General features: G+C 46.3%; 2 protein-coding genes across 3 annotated transcripts; both read right to left on the bottom strand.

The window, feature by feature from the left end:
• Window positions 1–143: 143 nt before the first annotated feature.
• On the bottom strand, window positions 144–7,589 carry P2RX4 (purinergic receptor P2X 4). Of its 2 annotated transcripts, XM_081338696.1 has the most exons (12): window positions 7,224–7,552; window positions 5,883–6,030; window positions 5,233–5,304; window positions 3,975–4,047; window positions 3,550–3,655; window positions 3,032–3,112; window positions 2,643–2,784; window positions 2,270–2,406; window positions 1,648–1,741; window positions 1,333–1,398; window positions 1,134–1,229; window positions 144–664 (listed from the first exon to the last, which is right to left on the bottom strand). In XM_081338696.1, exons 1-12 carry the CDS (start codon window positions 7,364–7,366, stop codon window positions 602–604), a joined length of 1,221 nt encoding a protein of 406 aa, XP_081194822.1. In that variant the 5' UTR covers window positions 7,367–7,552; the 3' UTR covers window positions 144–601. The 2 variants fall into 2 exon arrangements, with proteins under 2 accessions (XP_081194822.1, XP_081194821.1); XM_081338695.1 differs by lacking the exon at window positions 5,883–6,030 and having other exon boundaries at window positions 7,224–7,589.
• Window positions 7,590–8,358: 769 nt separating this feature from the next.
• Window positions 8,359–19,895, bottom strand: P2RX7 (purinergic receptor P2X 7). Its single transcript, XM_081339196.1, has 13 exons — window positions 18,913–19,895; window positions 17,187–17,319; window positions 16,787–16,858; window positions 15,505–15,577; window positions 15,307–15,403; window positions 14,769–14,849; window positions 14,216–14,345; window positions 13,789–13,925; window positions 13,332–13,425; window positions 12,225–12,290; window positions 11,816–11,932; window positions 11,189–11,287; window positions 8,359–10,628 (listed from the first exon to the last, which is right to left on the bottom strand). The coding sequence occupies exons 1-13, from the start codon at window positions 19,038–19,040 to the stop codon at window positions 10,152–10,154; spliced, it is 1,704 nt and encodes a 567-aa protein (XP_081195322.1). The 5' UTR covers window positions 19,041–19,895; the 3' UTR covers window positions 8,359–10,151.
• Window positions 19,896–19,985: the final 90 nt, after the last annotated feature.

Raw genomic sequence — 19,985 nt, 5'->3', positions numbered from 1 at the left:
TATTTTCTCTTGCAAAATAGATAATTCTCATTGATACTGCCTTACATCCGTCTCCTAAAACAGGGAAAGTACCATTATATTTTCATTTATATATTAAATTTCCGTGAATATAAGCAGGGCGGTAGGAACTCAGTAGTAGAAGCTGGAGGTTGACACGCCTGCATGTCACATTTATTTAACATCCTGGCAATTTCCAGAGTGGGATTGTACTTGAGAGGGAATTCTCAAGGTCTGTTTAATTATATCAAAGAAGTATCTTGGTCCCACCACCTCTCCCTACACCCCACCTGTCCATGAACTGAACGGTGGGAAAGGCACATAGATAGAAGATCTGATTTGGAATTATCTCGGACTACTCAAAGCTCGGCGGACCCTACATCCAAAAAGCGTTGAGGATTTGCAGGAGAACATTGCTTTCCTTGGGAGAATCTCTAGGTGGATCCAGGATGCCGCCGACAGAAGCAAAGGTGGATCCAAAGCTCAGGGGGGATGGAGGGACTATAGATCTGTTCTTTGCCAAGGAGGAAAGCCAGGCCCTCTTTGCCGGTGAAAGACCTCCGTCCTTGGCTGTGTGAAATGAGCAGGATCCATTTGTGAAGAATCATCGTGCTGTGGAGCAGTCTTGAACTTCTGTCTGGGATCCATACGATGCATGGTCCCCCTGCTAAAATAAAGGTAACATTCAGGATGGAAGAAACCAAATGGAACAGGGGGTATAGCATACCATAGCCGGCTGGGGAATTCTGGGAGTTGAAGTCCACAAGTCTTAAAAAGTTTCCAAGGTTGGACACCCCTGAATTAAGACTGACATTTTCCTCCCGAGTTGACAGATTGGCAACTAATAGTAAATAGATCACTCATTCAGAGGAAATATTGTAAGGTTCTTTTGTTTAAGAAGCTACCTAGATCCATTCAACGTTCTCTCTCTCTCTCTCACACACACACATGGAGATGATAATTCTCAGGCTATCTGGAGAGACCGCAACCAATTCCCCCGCCACGTTTGCACTTAACTTTCTCCACTTCTGGAGTCCAGAGCTAAAACCTCTTAAGTAGGAGAAAATAGTTTTTAATTTAGTGATTTGGATGCAAACGGTCAGCCGTATAAAAGGGATGGGAAGTGGCGAACTTACCAGTTCATAGTCTTCCACATACTTATATTTCTTTTCCCTGTAGTAGTATCTTTTCTTCATAAAATACAGGACAATGATATCGCAGAGGACAGTGGCCTAGGATGAGATTCCAAGGGATTTATTTTGAGAAGTGAAATCTTCTAAAGACCAGGAACATTTCCAAAAACCGCTTGGGGAAAAAAGAAAAGGACGCTCTTACCACGCCAAACAGGGCCAAGCCAGATCCAATATTGATCATCGTGGGGATGATATCAAACTTTCCAGCCTAAGACATATGAACGGAAGCAAATTATTCTGACATATCTCCTTAAGAACACTGCAAAGATTGTCCATAAACTGCTGCCGATTCAGACAATACACGAAAGCCGTAGACTGACTTGTTTCCATGTGTAACTATTGATTTGTGGTTTATGGGTGATGGTTAATGGCTTAGACAGAGCAACGTTTTTCAACTGAACCGCTTCCAAGAGTACGGGCAAGTGACAAAATGTCATACAATTTCCAAAAAACCTACCTCGCCAAATACCATAATGTCGAAACGTATGCCGTAGGCCTTGGTGAGGGTCCGGTACTCCTCATTGGAAGATGTCCGGTAGTATTTTGCAAACCTGAACCGGAAGAAAAAAGCAACATCCAATCCAATGATTATGACACCACCAGAGTAACATTTCTATGCTAGAAATGTGACCCAAAAATTGGATATTTTAAACCTCGCAACCCTTCCAAGATTTGGGGGGCATTCACATGTACCACCCAAGGCTTCCTAATTATTACAAAATAATATCCTTCTCAGTAAACGTTTAGTCAGTTATAGTCATCTGCTCCATTCACACAAAATCAAAATACCACTTCAAGTAGTTTGTCCCAGTTGTAACAAATTCATAAATAAATTTTACACGTTATCTAGCGGCACTTCATCAACTTTGGCATGAAACAACAAAAATCAGGGGGAAAAAATCACAAAATAAAAATCGCAAAACAAAATATTTTTTTGGCATAAAACAGTAAAAATCTAAAATTCTCCGGGGATAAAACCGGTGCAAAAACGAAATCAGCCTCTGGAACCATCAGGTCACCAGCTCCAGCTGAGATGCCCCACCACCAGCTTCCAGCTTTGGCTACTCGGACGGCCTTACCTGAAGTTGTATCCTGGGGAAACTGTATGAGCAGAATCCTTGTTGTCAATTCGCCGAAAGGAATACTTTGGCACGCAACGAGAAGCTGGGTGATCTAAGTTGCAGTCCCATCGGATCTGCAGTCCCATCACGCCGCCCTGCAAAAGGACACACCAAACAGGTGCAAAGGCTGCCACCACCGTTCTTGAGCAACACACGTCCAATGTGGTAAACTTCTGGTTTTCACGAGCCAACGGCTCCAAATTTCAATAATTTGGTGGTCAGCTCTGAATTCCCTTCAATACATCAAGCCATTAAGTGCTGCCTTTGGCAGAAGCAAGGAAAACACAAGTCTTCGTTGCTCTTTTATGGCCCGAGGCATTTTTGGACCCACCTCAATGGCCATCTCTTGGAAGTTCTGGCCGGCAGCTTCAACTATGTCCCCGAGGCGAAAAATTGGGCAAAAGGGGTCAGTCGTGGCGTTGTATTTGCAGTCCTTAAGGTAGGTTTGATTTATGGTAGGAAGAATGTTTCTCCTAGAAGAGAAAAGAAGTTTCTGGGTTTCGGCTGCTTAAGTAACCCCCCAAGTAGACCTGTCCATCCTTTGGTGGCTATGTTGAGGGTTGTCTGTATAGACTGCCTCAAATATCTGCCCTTTTCATCAAAACAGCACCCGTGTTTGATGGAGCCACTTTGTGTAAACTACCTAACCCCACCTTAACCCAAATTTCTTCCCCTACCTAGCCCCACTCCAGCCCAAAGAGGTGAAAAAGGTGCACGTACTTTGTAAAGTTAAACTTTGGGTACCAGATGCTGTTCTTCACGAGAAGGGTAAACTCCTCAGCATCCCGCAGGAAAGCTGGCCTGGAGGAGATTGAGCAAGAGACAGGCAAAAGGAAAAGATTTAGTTTCTTATAGCCAAAGTTTAAACACCCTGATTTCAAACCCAACATCACCCCTTTGAAAGAGGGCTTTTAAGACCAAGTGAGACGCGAGGGCAGTCTTTGCATGTAACACTAAACCAAGATCTGTTTTAGTTCAGTTTTCCTGAACAAGCCATAATTAATCTCGCAAAATGCACTACTTGGACAGTTCTTCATTTGCTCTCCATTTCGCTTTCCTACCGGAACCTGAGTGAGATACAAATACAAGCCAGGATTGTGATTTCAGACATAAAAGACAAGGAGCGGGCATCGACTCTTGAAAGGTAACTCAGCAAGATGCCGTTTCTAGAAAGAGTTGCCTTCCACATCTTTCCTCCTCTTCCTCCTCTCTTCTTCCTCCATCCCTCAGACGCTCACCTGGGTAAGTTCTCATCATTCTCCACCGGACACCAAGCAAAGACCTCGCAAGTCTTGATGGAGGGATCTGTAAGGTTGTACACTCTGCACTTTCCGGTTTGAATGCCTGAAAGGATACAGAAGGGACCCGGTGAAGTCGGATGGAAGCCGAGACCCTCTCAAGACAGCAAGCGTGGAGTGAGAAGGGGAAAGCCTGACGCTTCACCCCAGGGTGGGTCATTAAACGGGCCTCCCCACACAGGGGTTTTCCAGGCCAACTCTTCTGAAACTCCAAAACAGCAGCTTCTGTTCCGCTTCACGTTTCACAAACTCGTTAAGCAGCAGCCACTCCGTAGGTTTTCTGCCGGAAAGATTGTCGCCTCCTATCTAAAGAGGCTTCCAAGGGAAGGGGAGAAGAACCTCAGGGTGGAAAGCATGACCCCTACCGTTGCTGTGGGTGCCGACGAAGCCTTTTTTGCAGTCTGCCTCTGACTGGCACGTGGTGCTCTTATCTGGGAGCTGCATAGGGAGAGCAGTGAAGAGATAATCTCTTATCTGTTCTGCAGTTCAAAGATCCCTTCTGCAGACTTTGGCTACCAGGGCTTTGGAGATATGGATAGTCCTCGACTTACGACAAAGCATTTCCATTTATTTATTTATTTATTTATTTATTTATTTATTTATTTATTTATTTATTTATTTATTTATTTATTTATTTATTTATTTATTTTTGGGACTTATATGCCACCCTATCTCCCGAAGGACTCAGGGCGGCTAACAACAATAAAAAAATACAATAATACAAAAGTTAAAAAAGAATTAAACTAGCAGCCCCAATAATAAAATTAAAAACATTTTTAAAATCCCTGTCGTCAGTTCAGGTCAGCCTGATGGAAAAGCAGTGTTTTGAGGCCGCGGCGAAAGGACCGGAGATCCGGGGCCATCCGAAGCTCAAGGGGGAGTTGGTTCCACAGGGCTGGCGCTCCCACAGAGAAGGCTCTTCCCCTGGGGGTCGCGACGGCACCCTGAGGAGGCCTTCTCTGTGTGAGCGTACTGGGCGATGGGAAGTCGTCCCCGGCAGCAGACGGTCCTGCAAGTATCCCGGGCCTAAGCCATGTAGGGCTTTAAAGGTAAGTACCAGCACCTTAAATCTCAGCAAGACAGTTGCCAAGCGAACTGCAGCCAGGGTTTTTTGGGTCACGGTTGTGAAGCAGAACACTTAAGTTAAGTGAATGCTGAATGCCAAATTTTGATCACTTGACTGAGGAGATGCTGTAATGTAATTTTGAAGACTGGTCGTAAATTGGTTTTTCTGGCCCCATTGTAACTCTCATTAAATACGTAGTTGTAAATTGAGGATTGCCTGTAATTGCATAGAAGGCACACACACACACACAAAAGGGCAAAGAACTGGAAGTTCACCTGCCAAGCATGGATTTATTGAAAGCAGCCAAAGAAAGTGCAGAGAGGGTCCTCAGAAAAGGATCCATATTCTGCAACTTATGGAGATTATGCAATTATTCATTTATCCTACACCTCTGCACATCGCTCCCGGTACACGCAAGGCAGATTACACCTGGGACGTAGACCAGTTATGATCTCCTGCCCCTTTCCGAACTCTACTCCCAATTTCACATCCTTGCTTTAGTTTTTAAGACGAAAGATACCCCAAATCTGACAATGAGCCACTGTCGTCGCGCCTACCTCTGGACAAAGGCCTTGGGTCTGATTCAGCGTGATGATCATATTTGTCATGATGAAAACCGAATTCTCAGCCTAAAGAGAGAGAAAAGGCAGGGTGGGAAAATGAGCTGAAATAGAGGAGACGTTTGATCTGGATTAAAAGCCTGAAAATGCAGCATTAAGACTTTCCTTCCTTTAGAAACAAAGCATCTGTTGAATTTCGCCACTCCTTACTGACAAGTTTACATTTTGTTCAGCCACTGTACCATCCTTTAGACAGGACCATCAGTTTCCACGAGAAGAAAAAGATTAATTTAAGTATACTTATCCTGGGGTTAAGTGCAGGATGGGTTAAATGTTGTGGGCAGAAAAATATGGACTAGATAAGGAATTCTGGAGCAAGTGCAACTATGAGCTTGCAGAGACAGTTTGGAGACAGATGGACAAACATTTCTCCGCTAATATCATGTTTCACTCATTGTTGGTACCGTGGAAGCTAAAAACATCAGCGCCTTCCCATAGAAACCAATCACCACCATCCGAGATTGCTCACAACAGAACCAGAGGTGGCAAACCACAACAGATCCATCGTTCTCTGTTAGCAGAGATTAAGGGAAGGAATCCCCACCAAATCTCTCAAAACCCACAGCACTGATCTCCAACGGACCCACCTGAGGTGGAATCACGTAATCAGCCGCATCCCAAATCCGGGGACCCAAGTCGGAGGTGTTGGTCATGGTGACGCCTTTCACCTTGGTGGTCACCGAGCTCACCACCGAGTCGGTTTCTTGGTAACCTTTTTTCCACACAAAGACCCAACTGCAAGGAAGAGGAAAAAATTCTCAAAATGGCTGCCTCAGGTTGAAAAACGGATTTAAGATACCACGTGTGTCTGAGCTTGTCTATTTTACTTTAATTTCTTAGTGCTTAGTTCATAGCTAGCTAGCTAGATAAGATAGCTAAATAGCTAGATAGCTAGATAAGATAGCTAGATAGACAGCTAGATAAGATAAGATAGACAGACAGACGGCTTATCTTGTCTCTGTTCTTTTATCTCACCCTCTATTTTAATGACAGTATTGTGTATTTTTCATTGAAGGGATGATCAACTAGCTTGGGAGAGTGACCTCGCTGACTCTGTGACGAGAAAGTTTTTTTTATTTGTCAAAAATTACAAACTCAAATGAACAAACTGAAGCTGCAGGCTGAAGAGGCCAGCGCTGCCCTCCGCCTTAAAGAGGCGCCTCTAGAGCCAGCGGGGCTGGAGGAGGAGGAGGAGGAGGGTCTGAGGGTCTGGAGCCGAGCCCCCCCCCCAGAAGGACCAGCCACGGGTTGGAGGAAGGCCGACCTGCTCAGCCAAGGAGCCGGCCAGCCTCTCAAGGGATGGGGTGTGTTAAGGACCCTCCCTCCACCTGGGAGCCAGAGCGGAATCCCCCCAGCATTTTGCGCATTGCTAACTGCTGGGGAATCGAGGCGCCGAGGAGTCAAACTCCCGCGGTTAAAAGCCCAGCCAAAACTTTCGGTTTGAGCTGCCCTTTTAAACCCGTGAAAGCGGCGCCGAGCGCTCCCTGCGAAGGAGCCACAAGGGCGCTCCGACACGGGGGAAACCCCTCTTCGGACGTTTCAACCTCAGGCAACGGCCGGAGGCGAGTTGCAAAGGAAGGGGAGGGTCGCGTGCCGGGAGGAGGTCGTTTCCTCCAGCCTTCGGGAGCGAACCGCACCCGGGCAGCTGTTCGACGGGCTCGACCTTCCCCGGCGGTGCAAAACTCGGTTTCCGGAGGGGTTTGAATTAATAGACCCTTCAGGCAAAGCAGCAGGTGCAGGCTGGGAATCCTGGGTGAGGGAGTCCCAGTCCGGGCGGAGGGCGCAGGGTCGGGGATAGGGCGCCGCCCTCTCCCCACCCCCCACCCCCCGTTTGAAACTGCGCAGGAGCGAGGGCCAAGGCGCTAGTCCCTAAGAAACGCCCGCAAACCCAAAAAGAGAGCGAGAAGCGAAGCTGGCGCCGTCCTTACCCGATGATGTAGGCCAAAATCGCCAGCTGGACCAGCCGGTTCATGAGCCCCACTTTGCGGCTCTTGATGGAGACGATCCGCGGGGTGTCGTACTCGAAGAGGAAGCCGCGCAGGGCCCCGCAGCCCGTCCCGGAGCTGCCCATGGCTGCCGTCCGCTCGGAAGAAGCGCGGGGTCAGCCAGCCAGAGGCGCCCGCTTCCTGCCGCATGTTGCAAGAGACGCCGGGCCGGGCTCCGGGCTCGCAGCCGAGGCGTGTCCTTCGCCTCCCATTGGCCGCAGCCGGAGAAGCGGCTGCCCGAGGTTCTCCAGGGGCCGGAGACGGTGGGCAGCCGGCCGGATCCCCGAAGCGCATCTCGGAAGACGCGCGCGCGCAATGCCTGCCGACCGCGATTGCGGCCGGGGCTGGGGGGTGGAGGATGGGAACTGGAGTCCCCTTTCCCCGCGGGGGGGGGGCTAGGGGACGCTGTAGGTGGCCAGGGATGTCATCCCTCTGCCCCTCGCTGCTAAAGCAGAATCCTCTTCAAGGGAAAACCACTCGGAGACGCAAAGTCTTGCCCTGCAGGCAGAATCCTTGCCAAAATAAAATTGGTACCCCAAATACAAGGCCGGGCTTCTGAGCTTAAATCCTCTTTGAGTAACTCCCCAACCAACCCCTTCGCTGTAGCTCAGCAGGTCATTAAATAATATCACACAAGGGGCTAAGCCGGATTTAATTGGGCTGCCACATAAATCAGTAGCTTAACGAGGCTGCAAATCTTATGCATGTGCTAATTGCAAAATAATTATTCAGCCTGAATTTCTGTGCATATTTGCCTGGTGGTTCAGCCTGACTATGCTGCTAATTTTAATCGGGAATCAATGTGGATCAAGACAGATTCAGATATATCTACGGGAAGGCCATGTAGATAGGGCCTTCTCTGACAGCAAAACAGAACTGGACTAATTGCCAAACCTTTAGCTGGCTTTTTTTATAATTAAATCTACATATCCCTATGAAAACGCCAACCGGCATTGCTGGTTCACAACCAGAAAATAGTTAATCTTTCTTGGGATTTTTCCCCAGACAATTTCCATCGTGCTTTATTTACAATATCTTGTTAGTTGAAATTAAGCACACACAGAATCTTTTTATTTGTTCTTATAAATTTATTTTCCATCTGTAGGACGCACAGAGAATTCACATGAGCATATTGTAAAAAAAGAAGCATAAATTCTGCAACAATATATAACCTTTACTGCAAAATGAGATCAGAAGAAAATTGCAGAAAAAATTGCTAAGAAATAGATTCTATTTTGCAACAATTAAGTCGGTGAGTGTGGAAAGGTTAGCTGCCACTTAAATGTTAAGGCTCGCTCCACTTGAAATAACTTGCCAGACCAGCTTGTGGACTAGAGGAGAGCTATCTATCCTTTGCATACAGGCCACCAAATGATTAAAAAAGGAAGCACAGCACAGCAATTCGTGAAAAATATGTGGGGGCCAAGTCTCTTTTTGTGTAGACTTTTTAGGTACCAAAGTTCAGTAACGACACTGAATGGAAGAGTTGTTTCCAGGCGTAAATACCCCAGATATGGCATCCCTGCAATTCACAGAATTCCTAGGTAGCAAAAAAAGCATCTCCCAGCCATATTCTGTGCACTAAGAGCAGTTCTGCACTGCCCTTCTTTGCCGTTTGTATCTCCCTCCCTTTTAAACGGAGAGCTGAACCTGAGTCATTTTGGCCAGAAAATATCCAGGCTTTCTTCGAAGGATCATTTAAAACGGGAAGATTCCCATTCCCTCTGTTTTATCGATGTTGAGAACGAAAGGCACTTTCCCCATTTCCTGAGAAATGAGTTACGGGAAAAGAAAGTTGAAAAGGTAGCTGAGTTATGGGAAAAGCATAGTGCGAGTAGCTTCAAAACAAAACAAAGAAAGGAGTCTTTTTAAAACAAACAAAGGTGGCTTTGTGTTGGGATCAGCCAACCAAAACGACCTGATTTCACACAGGTAAACCACTGCTATGTTTCTGGGGAAAAACAAGCAGGCTTGTTTCGTAGTTTGGCTGCCTAAATGTGAGAAATCTGGGCCCTATAAATTGACTTTTCCAATCCTGGTTCTCTCCCGATATCCCTGTGAGGGAAACGAGGCTGAGCGAGGGAAACGAGGCACAGAGCCTTCCAGAGATTTTCCTGGCTGAGCTGGGATCGAAACTCTGCTCTCCTCTGACCTTATCCAATAGTCTAAAGTTTAGCTGAGGAATTCTGGGAGTTGAAGTCCACAAGCCTTAAAAGTGCCAAGTTGGAAGACCCCTGAGCTAGCTGGTGGTGATGCATATTAATAAACATGGATAAATTCATCATACATTTGTCAGTGCAAAGGGAAAGTGATTCAGCAAAGGAATAGCCACCTAAGAAATTAAAACTGGTACTTTCCCCCCTCCTTTTTTTTCTACAGTTTGTAATATTAGATTATAGAGTACAATACAAAAATATAAAAGCAAATAGTAGGACACAGTGGGGAGGAAAAAGGGGGGGAAAGTGAGGGGGAGAAGGGAAAATGAACAGACTTCCTCTGTTGCAATAGAAGGAAGCATTAACATTGAACCTCAACTTTTTACTTTTCCATAATATTATAAACTAGCCATTTCTATAACAACAAATGAATCTAATCAGTAAAACCCAAAATCCCCCCCACTTTTTTTTTTAGTCATCAAGTTTTTGACACCTTGCTAAGCACTGGTGGTACTCAAATATTGTCATGTCCTAAAAGTGGTACAATCTCTGAAAAGGTTGAAAAGCCCTGGTCTAAACATCGTCCCGTTAAAGAGCTAAGTTGATGGCAGGGCCACGTGGCTATTTCTGAGAAGCAGAAGGCAAAGCTGATTAATTGGCACGCGTGTGTATCCACCCTTAAGGCCATTAAAGCAGAGGTGGAACCAACTGGTTACTACTTCTTCCCCAAACCGCTGTATTCGCCGTTCTCGCTCGGAAAAGCATCCCTGATTCTCCATCTGCAACAATTGGGGATCACAGCCCTGGCACCCAGGTCACCCTCGCCAAAGCGCCAGTGAACATAACGCTCGTAAGCACAGTGCCGAAAAGGCTTGTTGGCAACCCCAGCCCTCAGATCCAATAAGGGGTCTCGGTAGAGCAGAATGAACTCCAGCACGGAGTGGGAGAGGACGAGTTGCTCAAACAAAGGGGAAGTGGTGACGCAGGCCCCGTCCGTTTTTCGGCAGCACAGCTGTTCCCAAAAGGGGTCTGCCGGCCGGCACTTTCCACAGCGGCACCAAGAGGGACATTCACGGAAGCGAGGACCTTCCTTTCGGGCCTGGAGAGGCTGTAGCTCTTGTGCGTTTTGCGGAGAGACCGTGCAGTCCCGATATGGAAATCGGGAAGACTGCGTGAAATCGCTTTGGCATTTCTGTAGGTAAAAAACATCATATTGTGATCCTGCACCATTAAAAATGAAATCCTTCCGTGTAACCCAGGACTGTTTCAACCCTGCCTTTTCAGAGATCTGGGAAGATCTTTGGCTGGTCTGAAGTTGCAGGAAGGCCGAATGGAGTCCAGTTCTAAAGTACTGATGCTCGGATTATCGTGGTCAGCATGAGCCACACCGAGCCTTGTACGCTGTAGCTTAACCCCAAAGGTGGGTCATCCAGCTCTAAACCCAGATTCATCCCAAGCCTGGTTAGTTGCCACAAGCCAACTCTTTATAAAACATGGCTGAAGTTGGTTTCTTTAAATTAAGATTACCTGCAACATTTAGCTTGGAACAACACAGCAAGTAGTAGCTAATTGAAAAAGTGAATTGTGGCCACTGGAGAAGAGAAGAACAGCCATGAAAATCCAAGCTTTTAGTGTGATACTGAACTATCTTCGAGCCTTGGGGGGGGGGCACTTAATCTAGTCACAAATCTCTAGGCAGGCACCCCAGCCGATACCTGTGCACACCCCAATGAAAGCAGATTCCAAACTCACGTCCATGATCCTGCCCTTGATGTTCTGTAAACTGGTCTCCAAACGTTTGTCGATCATTAGGATCTTGCCCTCATCAACAAAGGTCACATAAAACAAAGTCTGTCCAGTCCAAGAAAAACCAAAGAAATTAAGACTTAGTATTTTACTGGCTCAGTGTGACATTCCGTAATTATGAACGGCTCAAGATTTCATCTCGCACCAGTACAAGAAATTTATTTCTCAGGGTGGCAAAAACAGAGGAGGGAGGGAAGGATATTCTGCCTATATCATATCATGTTATCACATCTGCATGCATATCACATCACTTCCTTCTGGCACTGATGTTGTTGCTTAGCTGGGTCAGGAAATGTCTGCAAGAAAGTCACCAAGCTCAGAGAATACCAGGGACCCCACAGTCCTCCTCCTCGCCTTGAATCCATTAGCAGAGATAGATATAGGGATCACCCACCTCTCTAGTAAGTTTATAGGCCACCACAGATGGGTCTCCATGGAATATTAAAACCATAACATGGTCTGTTCATTTTGTAAAGGAAGAGTTTAGATCCCCTCATGCTATGCGGGATCCTTTTCCTGCACTGGAAGGTCCAAAAAGAATGATGGCGTATCACATTTAGCTACGTCGCTTACCCATCTTGGTCCCAGGACTGTCTGATACTTTTTATTATTATAATACTCCTTCACTGGATCAGACTTGGAGTTGCCGGACGTATACGAAGTGAGCAGACAATCCACAGCTACTTGAGCCTGTAAAGACAACACCGCGTGCAGGATTGTACAGGCCGTTCTTCTAACGAATATAATCAATTCACAGGGTGATTTTGAAATTGTGCAACTAGGAATTAGAACCGTACGAAAGCCTGGCCGCCGGTAGGCGTTCCAACAAAAGTGTCGGAAGCCACCTTTCGGCACGGCTGAGCTGGGCATCCAAATATCAGCACATTTTTTAAAACCCAACCAAAGAGAGGGACGGTTCCATCCATGGCAGACCTTCACCTCTGAATTCGCCCTGAGACCCTGCGGAAGAAAATTATCTTACCAGGCCGAAGTAGGACAGCGCTGAACCAATGTAAACCACCAAGTCAATGAAGCTGAACTTCCCAGCCTTTGGGAAAAGTGGAGAAAAGTGAGGAAGGGGGTCACGTTAGCAGGGCTAGGCAATTTTGGCTCTTTTATGACTTGTGGACTTCAACTCCCAGAATTCCTGAGCCAGCACGGCTCAGCTTGGAAACCTCTCCCTTTCCCCTCAGCATGGCTGGCTCAGGAATTCTGGGAGTTGAAGTCCATGAGTCACAAAAGAGCCGAGGTGGCCTACCCCTGTGCTAGGGCTTTTGTGTTGCCTCCATGGGAATACAGGTAGTCCTCAACTTACGACAGTTCACTTAGTGACCGTTCAAAGTTACAAGGGCACTGAAAAAAGTGACCTAGGCACATTTTTCACACAGTTTACAACCACTGCAGCATCCTCATGGTCAGCTGATCAAAATTCAGGCCCTGGACAACTGACTCATATTTATGACGGTTCCAGCGCCTCAGGGTCACGTGATCCCCTGTTGCGACCTGACCAGCAAAGTCTGTGGGGAAGCCAGATTCATTTAACAACCGTATTACTAATTGATTCGCTTAATAGCTATGGCAAGGTTGTAAAATGGGGCAAAACTCACTTAATAAGTGTCTCACTTAGCAGCAGAAATCTGGGGCTCAATTATGGTCGTAAGTCGTGGAGTATCTGTAGTTAAGCCCCCCCGCCCCCCCAAATTAGGAGCCTCCATATTTAGAACCATATTCAAACTATCTAAACTTCCCTGCCTTGTGGGCCTCTGGAACGCAGCCCTTCCCTCCCTCCCCCCCTTTGGGAATCCAGACTACATTCCACTACATCATCCCACCAATGAAAGTCTCTCTTCCCATCTGGACAGCAAGGAGAGGGAACATGTTCAGGATCAAAAGCAACAAGGAGGGCAGGATTTAACTTCTCCACACGGACTGCTAGGGACACACCCCAATCGGCATCTCCGTACCAACGAACTGACTCGACAACCCCAACTGAACTGCCCCGTGGGGAGAGGGATATTTCTCATTTGAGTTATGTGGCGTTTTCGCATCTACGCTTAAGACGTAGGGAAGAAAGCCGAGCCACGTTTACCGTGCCAAAGATGAGGATGTCGAAACGGATGCCGTAAGCTTTGATCAGGGTCCTTTCCTCCTTTCCACCTGGCTGCTTGTAATACCTGGCAAATCTAGAATGAGCAGACAGGAAGAACTCTGAAGCTCTGCGGCCCCCGGGTTCAACTCCTAGATCTTCTCTGAGCGTGACTCTTTCCATGCAAGCGTCTTAACACCAGGTTAGGTAACATCATCAGCACGATGCCCCAAGCGCTCTCCAAAGAAGACCTGAGGAGGGACTATGACATCCACCTGCTGACTGTAGGGATGCTAGGATGGTCAAAAATGCGAGGACTAGATGACCTCCAAAGCTCCTTCCAACTCTATTGCGACCGTCCCATGGAAAAGTAAAACAGAAGCTGGATGGTCCTCCCTCTTGATCTGTGACATCCCCCCAAAAGAACCTCAAAAACCACAAGTGCTTGAATATCCATTACCTAAAGTTGTAGCCCGGGTACAAGGCCTCATTGGTCTGTTTGTCATCCAGGCGCCGGAAACCGTAGTTGGGTCTACAACGGTGCATCCATTTATCTAGATTGCAATCCCAGTTAATCTCAATGCCGATGATGCCTCCCTTGGAGAAGACCATCAGAGGAGTAAGTTTGCAAGTTGGATTGAGCAGGCCCGAGAGGCGCTCCTGAGTTCCCCCCATTTTATAAGCTTTCTGCATAGGACCCAAAACTGCATTTGTACAAGGAGCTGTTGCAGCAGATCCGCCACTTTCTCTTGTCAATTTCTCAAAAAAAAATAATGGTCTGAATTCTCCTTTTTGCAATCAAATTCAACATTTGCCCTTATTAACTCAGTCCTTCCGAATAACAGCAGCCCAAAAGTCGACAAGGCCACTTTCAAAGTGGCACCCACCTGAACGGCCAGCTCTGAAAACCTCTCTCCTGCCTCTTCAAGAATATCTCCCAGACGGAAAATTGGGCAAAGTGAGGCCTTGTGTTTGTTGTATACACAGGAAATATTGAATTCCGGGGGAATATTTCTTCTGCAAAGAATAGTGAGAACAATTAAACAGTGGAATCCAGAAGTTGTAGATGCTCCAAACACTGGAGGTCTTTGTCTGGAATGGCAGAGTGTCTCCTGCCTGAGCAGGGGGTTGGACTAGAAGACCTCCAAGGTCCCTCCCAACTCTCTTATTCTCTTCTATTATTCAGAAGAGGGGCAGTTTTATCAGCCTAGCCACACAAATGCATATTTAACAAAGCGCACGCTCTCGGAAGACCAAGCATAGATGCTCTTTCAGGGATTTAACCGTTAACACTTATTTCTATTTTGTTGAAGTCCACCCATGCAAACACAGATTTTAGAAGCTCTGCCACATCTTAGCAAACAATCCCCATCAGCGGTTGATTTCCCAGGAGGGACCCTCCCTCTAAATACAGCCACCCCAAGCCAAGAGCCCACTTACGTTGTATAATTAAATTGTGGGAAGTGGATGTTGTTTTTTATAAGCACGGTGAAATTCTCAGCGCTGCCCAGAACGGCTGGCCTGGAAGGATGAAAACATCCAAGTCAGTTCTCACTTAACTAAATAGTCACAACCATCATTAAGCAATTTAATCATCCTAGCTGGGGGCCTGTTCAAGAGGCTGAGCATCAGGGCCTGTAAATTCCATGCCAGAAAGTTGCTGTGGTTTTCACCGATTGGTTTCTCTGAACAGTCTTCAAGGATGGCCCTCAAAGATGCCCTGCAGTTATTTATACAGGAAGCCATTAAGGCAGGGGTGTCCAAGCTTGACAATTCTAAAGACTCATGGACTTGCAACTCCTAGAATTCCCCAGCCAGCCACGTTGACTGGGGAATTCTAAGGAGTTGAAGTCCGTGAGTCTTTACAATTGTCAAGGCTGGACACCCCTGCACTAATTCAAAATGGAAGGGGACCTCTGGGATCAAAATGCAGGACAGAGTAAAACAGGATACAGGAGCAGCTAAGAAAAACACTTACGTTGGGGCGGTTTTGGCCGACTCCACGGGACACCAAGCGGAGACTTCGCACGTGTTGATGGTGCTGTTATATTTCACACACTTGCCCGTCTGGATGCCTACCAAAGGAACAGAACCCCCCCCCCCATCTCATTCAAGGACCCTCATCTGGAGACCCAACAGTTCGTGGGGAAAGGAATTCCAAACGGCAAGTGCTTACCATTACCCTGTGGGTCTACCCGGCCTTTCATACAGCTTTTGTCCGTAGTGCACACTGCCTTGGGGAGAGGAAACTGAAAGGATAAAAGAGGAAACACATCTAGCACAAAATTCCATTTCAGTCTCCCAAAAGCACAGCCTCCGCTTTTTTATTTTATTTTATTTTTTTATTTTAATTCCATTTATATCCCGCCCTTCTCCGAAGACTCAGGGTGGCTTACAAGCTTAGCAGTAGCCTTCGTTCTATGTATATGCCTGCTTATTAGGGCTTTCACACACACACACCCCAAGCGGCATTATTACCAAGTCAGCTTAATTGCCCCCAACAATCTGGGTCCTCATTTTACCTACCTCGGAAGGATGGAAGGCTGAGTCAACCTTGAGCCTGGTGGGACTCGAACCTGCACTAATTGCAGGCAGCTGGTGTTACTTAAGGAGGCATCAGCCCACTGCTCCACCAAGGCTCTTTTGAGGCTTATCAGTCTCTCTCTCTCTCTCCTAACAAGTTGCACCTGGATAATATTTTCCTATTATCCCTTTTTTTTCCCCATGATGCTGGTTTTTCCTCCAGGACGGCTCCTGGGGAATAGCTGATCACAAGAGGTCCCTTCCCAGCTTGGTCTTTGTCCAATTCCCCTGCAATTCACAAAACGCCCCCGCTTTCCACAGCCAACTTGTAAACAGGCAGAAACAGATCCAGCCCAGAGTGTACTCGCCAATTTTCTAGCAGATGGGAAGGGAAAAAAAATAGAAATAAATCTTGCCTAGAATATTGGACTAGTCATAACCTGCTTCACAAGGCTTGAAAAGCAGGGATGTGGGTGGGACACACAAACCAGGACATTAGTGTATCCATAGAAAAGAGTTTAAATTAAATATAAATACGTTTGCCAAAATAAATCGCAATCTTTCACCCCACTCCCTAAATGTTAAGGTCAGGTATGAAATTTTGACTTGGGGTTTTGCTGATTGGATGAGTTTGCTGCTATAGGAATGGGTAGTACCTATTGGCATGTAACAGGTTAAAGTTTGCCTTAAAAGTAAAAAGTTTGCCTTCATTTTGTTACCTTTGTAATGTTGCTGTCTGCGCTAAAAAGACTCAGAAGTCACTTCTTCTTTCTTTTTACCCTCTCTAGGCTACACTTCTTCCTCTTCCCTTTTTCCTCCCCCCCCCCGTTTTCCCACTATTTTCATTGTCTTTTATATTTTTAGCTCTCGGTAACCTTAATGAAATTATTTTTTTAAAAAAACAACAACACAGAGCAAGTATGAGATGCTGGTACCTCGGGGCAAAGTCCTTGGATCTGATTTTCAGTGGTGATGATGTTAGTCAGTACAAAAAAGGAATTCACACCCTACACGAGAGAAAAAGAGGGAGAAAAAAAACCAGATTCGCTTAGCTGGTTTCCTGAAAAATAAATCTGGTGCAACGACTTTTAAGATCTCTCCTGGATTCCTTTGAAAAGCCCAGGAGAACGAGAAGGTTAAGGTCATGGAGAGGGTGGAGGGTTTTTTCTAACTACAATTTAGGGGCAGAGAAAGAGGGGGGCGCTCCAAGAACTCTAGCAGAAATTTGGGGTCACAGTTTTCGTAGCAAGAGTCTTTTCTAATACATCCCTGTATTTGGAGGCTTCGCTGGGAACCTGGTTGTTTTCTCCTTTGGCTTCCCAAAAAAGGACTCACCTGCCCAGGGATGGTGTATTCGGCTGTATCCCAAACCCTTTTGTCAGTCTGGGACACCCCCTTCACCTTCACGTGCACCGAGCTGATGACCGAATCTCTCTTCTGATAGCGTCGATCAGCCAGCAGGGTGATACTGAAGAAACACAGCGGAAAAGGTTTTGACCTGGAAGGGTTTTTTTGTGCCCATTTCACAGAGGGGAGAACTGAGGTTTAGAAAACTCTCAATTGTCCATTCAGGATGTAATCGATCTTGCTTCAGCAAAATACTTTAAGCAAAACATGGCTGAAAAGAACACGCAAGATTATGGTTCAACCCTCAGCTACAAATATTCTTTTCCATTGATTAACGTACAAGATTTGTGGATTGTTACTTATTCAGTTGAACTGCTCTGAAAGTCAGAAGCTGGGTCTTTCAGAGTGGCTGGTTACATCAGAATATTTATTCCGTGTGGGTGGAAAGTTCATTTGCCAAAGTCACAAAGCTGCACTTGTCTGGATGAAAACAGCTTCCATTGAGTGATACTGTTGCAGAATCAAGAGACTCAGACCTCGGAATCAAAAGAAGTTTGTTTTATTTTGCGCGCAAAAGGTTCAGAACAAGAAGCAAAGGCAATGTCTGAACACCTTGTCATGGAAAAGCAAGTACATATATAGTCTCCAAACGTAGCAAAACACGGAAATGTAGCTTATGAACTCTGATTGGTTACATGAATTCTAAGCCCCCTTCTAGCTCATTTAATTAATTTATTTATTTTTGGGACTTATATGCCACCCTATCTCCAGAAGGACTCACTAGCTCATCCCTAGCCCCCCTTTGCGATGCTAAATTATAGCTAAATATCTTGCAACCTTGTCTCTAGCAAAGGTCACAGGTGTCTTGCTAAGCGTCTCTGGTACCATGTTTGTGGTTAGCTACAAGCGAGACATACCTGGTTAGCTGTAACTGAACTTTGTGCTGGCCTACAAGGTGTGACCTACAGTTGAACTTGTGGTTTGGCATTCTCCATTTCCTTTTTCTTCTTCTAGCTAATACACGCATTTTCTCTATGCCTCACTTTTACGTCCTACCTCACTTTTATGTCATGCAGCATTTTTATGTATTCTTTGTATCTTTCTTTATGGCCTGCCTCAATACGCTTTGGAACCGGGGATTCTGTAAAAGGTCTCTAGAGAATTCCAAGCCCTCTTTTGCTCAACTCAAGTGAAAAAGTGTCTCTGTTCTGAGAATCAACTTCCTTCAATGGTGACTCTACTTGAAAATCCATTCTCGTACGTTCAGTTCAGCCCACGTCCATCAGAGTTCATAACAACAATACAAGCATATAATGTGACAAGGGTTGGACAAGGCTCTTGCAATCAATATTTTTCCACCATTTCTGTATTGTATTTGGGGCAGAAAAGTTGGGGGGGGGAAACCATTTCTTTTCCTATGCGATGACCCAGGGATTGGACTAGAAGACCTCCAAAGTCCCTGCCAACTCAGTTATTCTGCATTCTATATGCTACATTCATGACATCTTAAACTCTTTGATGTTGGTGGATCAGATGAGCAAGAAGTTGGTTGATGGAAAGTTCCTGTCAAGACGGTAGCATTGACGATCTGTTTTTGAGAGCAAACTCGTGCTGTGGTTATTATTTCAGATCCTGATCTGGAGAGGGATACCCAGATCTCCCCCTCTGCCTCCCTTCCCCACCGATTTAACCAAATCTTCCCTTTCCAACTTACCTAACATAGAGAAAAACCAGAAAAAGGATTGTCCACTTTAGGCTCCCGTACCAAAAGCTGTAGATGCGTATAACTTTGTTGGTTTCGTATTCACACATGCTCTCCAAGTTGCAGCAGGCTGCCATCATGGAAGGAGGGGGGGAAAAAAAACAATCTCTCTTCTGACTTTCAGTATGGCACAGAAGAACCGTGCAGCTCCTCAGGCGGGAGCCAGAAAACAACAATTAAAAACCACAACCCCACAAATCTTAAAGGCACAGGGGGAGGAAATGAAAGGGACTTTGGCTCCCAGGCACATGCTCGCTCTCTCTCCCTCCCTCCCTCTCTCTCTCTCCCATGTTCCAGGAAGCCCCTTTGTGCACATCTTATCTATCACCATCTTAATTTTCTGTTAACAAAGCTCGGCTCCTATATTTATTTCTATCTTTTCTCTCTGCTTGTGGTTTCAGTTAGCCAGCGACTTCTGCTTTTCTTATTCGTGTAATAGTTCGTCTTGAGTTTATGACTTTCAGGTGGCTTCTTCTATCAACCTTTAGACTCATTAGAAATTTCTGAGTAATAATCTCAATTGTGTGAGTAAAAACCCAGACGGCTTAACGAGGTTTTCACGGCACCCACAGAGCAGCTTTTCACCCTTCTTCTTTTTTTTGGCAGGATTTCCTCGTGGTCTCCCATCCAGGGACGATCCAAGCATTTTAGTTTTGGACAAATCACCCCGAGGGATTCAAGGCATCCGATCGACCATCCCCATTCTTGGGGAGCAATCCAATGCAACTGCCCAAACCCTCCGCCAACGGGCCGTGGCTTCTGGGCGTGGTAGTCCTACCCCTCCCGAGGGCCAGAAAAAGGGGAGGCCGAATTCCTTCACCCTTCGGCCGCGAGACCATCCTCTTCTTCTTCCCCTCCATTTTTAAGAAAGATTCCCCCCCTCCTCCTTTCTTCTTTCGCTTTCTCGCGTCACGCAGGCGCGGTCGGAGCTTTCCCCTCCTTCCCAGCGGCGCGTCTTGCCCCGCCCCTCTCCGCGTCGTCGCCTGGAGGGGGCGTGGCTTCCTTCGCCTGACGAAGCCGCGCCT

Source organism: Vipera berus (assembly GCF_964194415.1).
Source record: "Vipera berus genome assembly, chromosome: 14".
NCBI classification, from domain to species: domain Eukaryota; kingdom Metazoa; phylum Chordata; class Lepidosauria; order Squamata; family Viperidae; genus Vipera; species Vipera berus.
The sequence above is the reverse complement of the archived record's forward strand: the minus strand, read 5'-3'. Positions and strand labels throughout refer to the sequence as shown.

Coding starts and splice junctions, on each gene's coding strand:
- P2RX7 (XM_081339196.1), bottom strand. CDS start 19,040: ATGATGGCAGCCTGCTGCAACTTGGAGAGCATGTGTGAATACGAAACC. Junction 17,320..18,912: donor CTGGTTTTTCTCTATGTTAG/GTAAGTTGGAAA, acceptor GTGTTTCTTCAG/TATCACCCTGCTGGCTGATC. Junction 14,346..14,768: donor CCACAATTTAATTATACAAC/GTAAGTGGGCTC, acceptor TATTCTTTGCAG/AAGAAATATTCCCCCGGAAT.
- P2RX4 (XM_081338695.1), bottom strand. CDS start 7,574: ATGCGCTTCGGGGATCCGGCCGGCTGCCCACCGTCTCCGGCCCCTGGA. Junction 4,048..5,232: donor CCCAAGGCCTTTGTCCAGAG/GTAGGCGCGACG, acceptor CTCCCTATGCAG/CTCCCAGATAAGAGCACCAC. Junction 1,399..1,647: donor ACATTATGGTATTTGGCGAG/GTAGGTTTTTTG, acceptor CATATGTCTTAG/GCTGGAAAGTTTGATATCAT.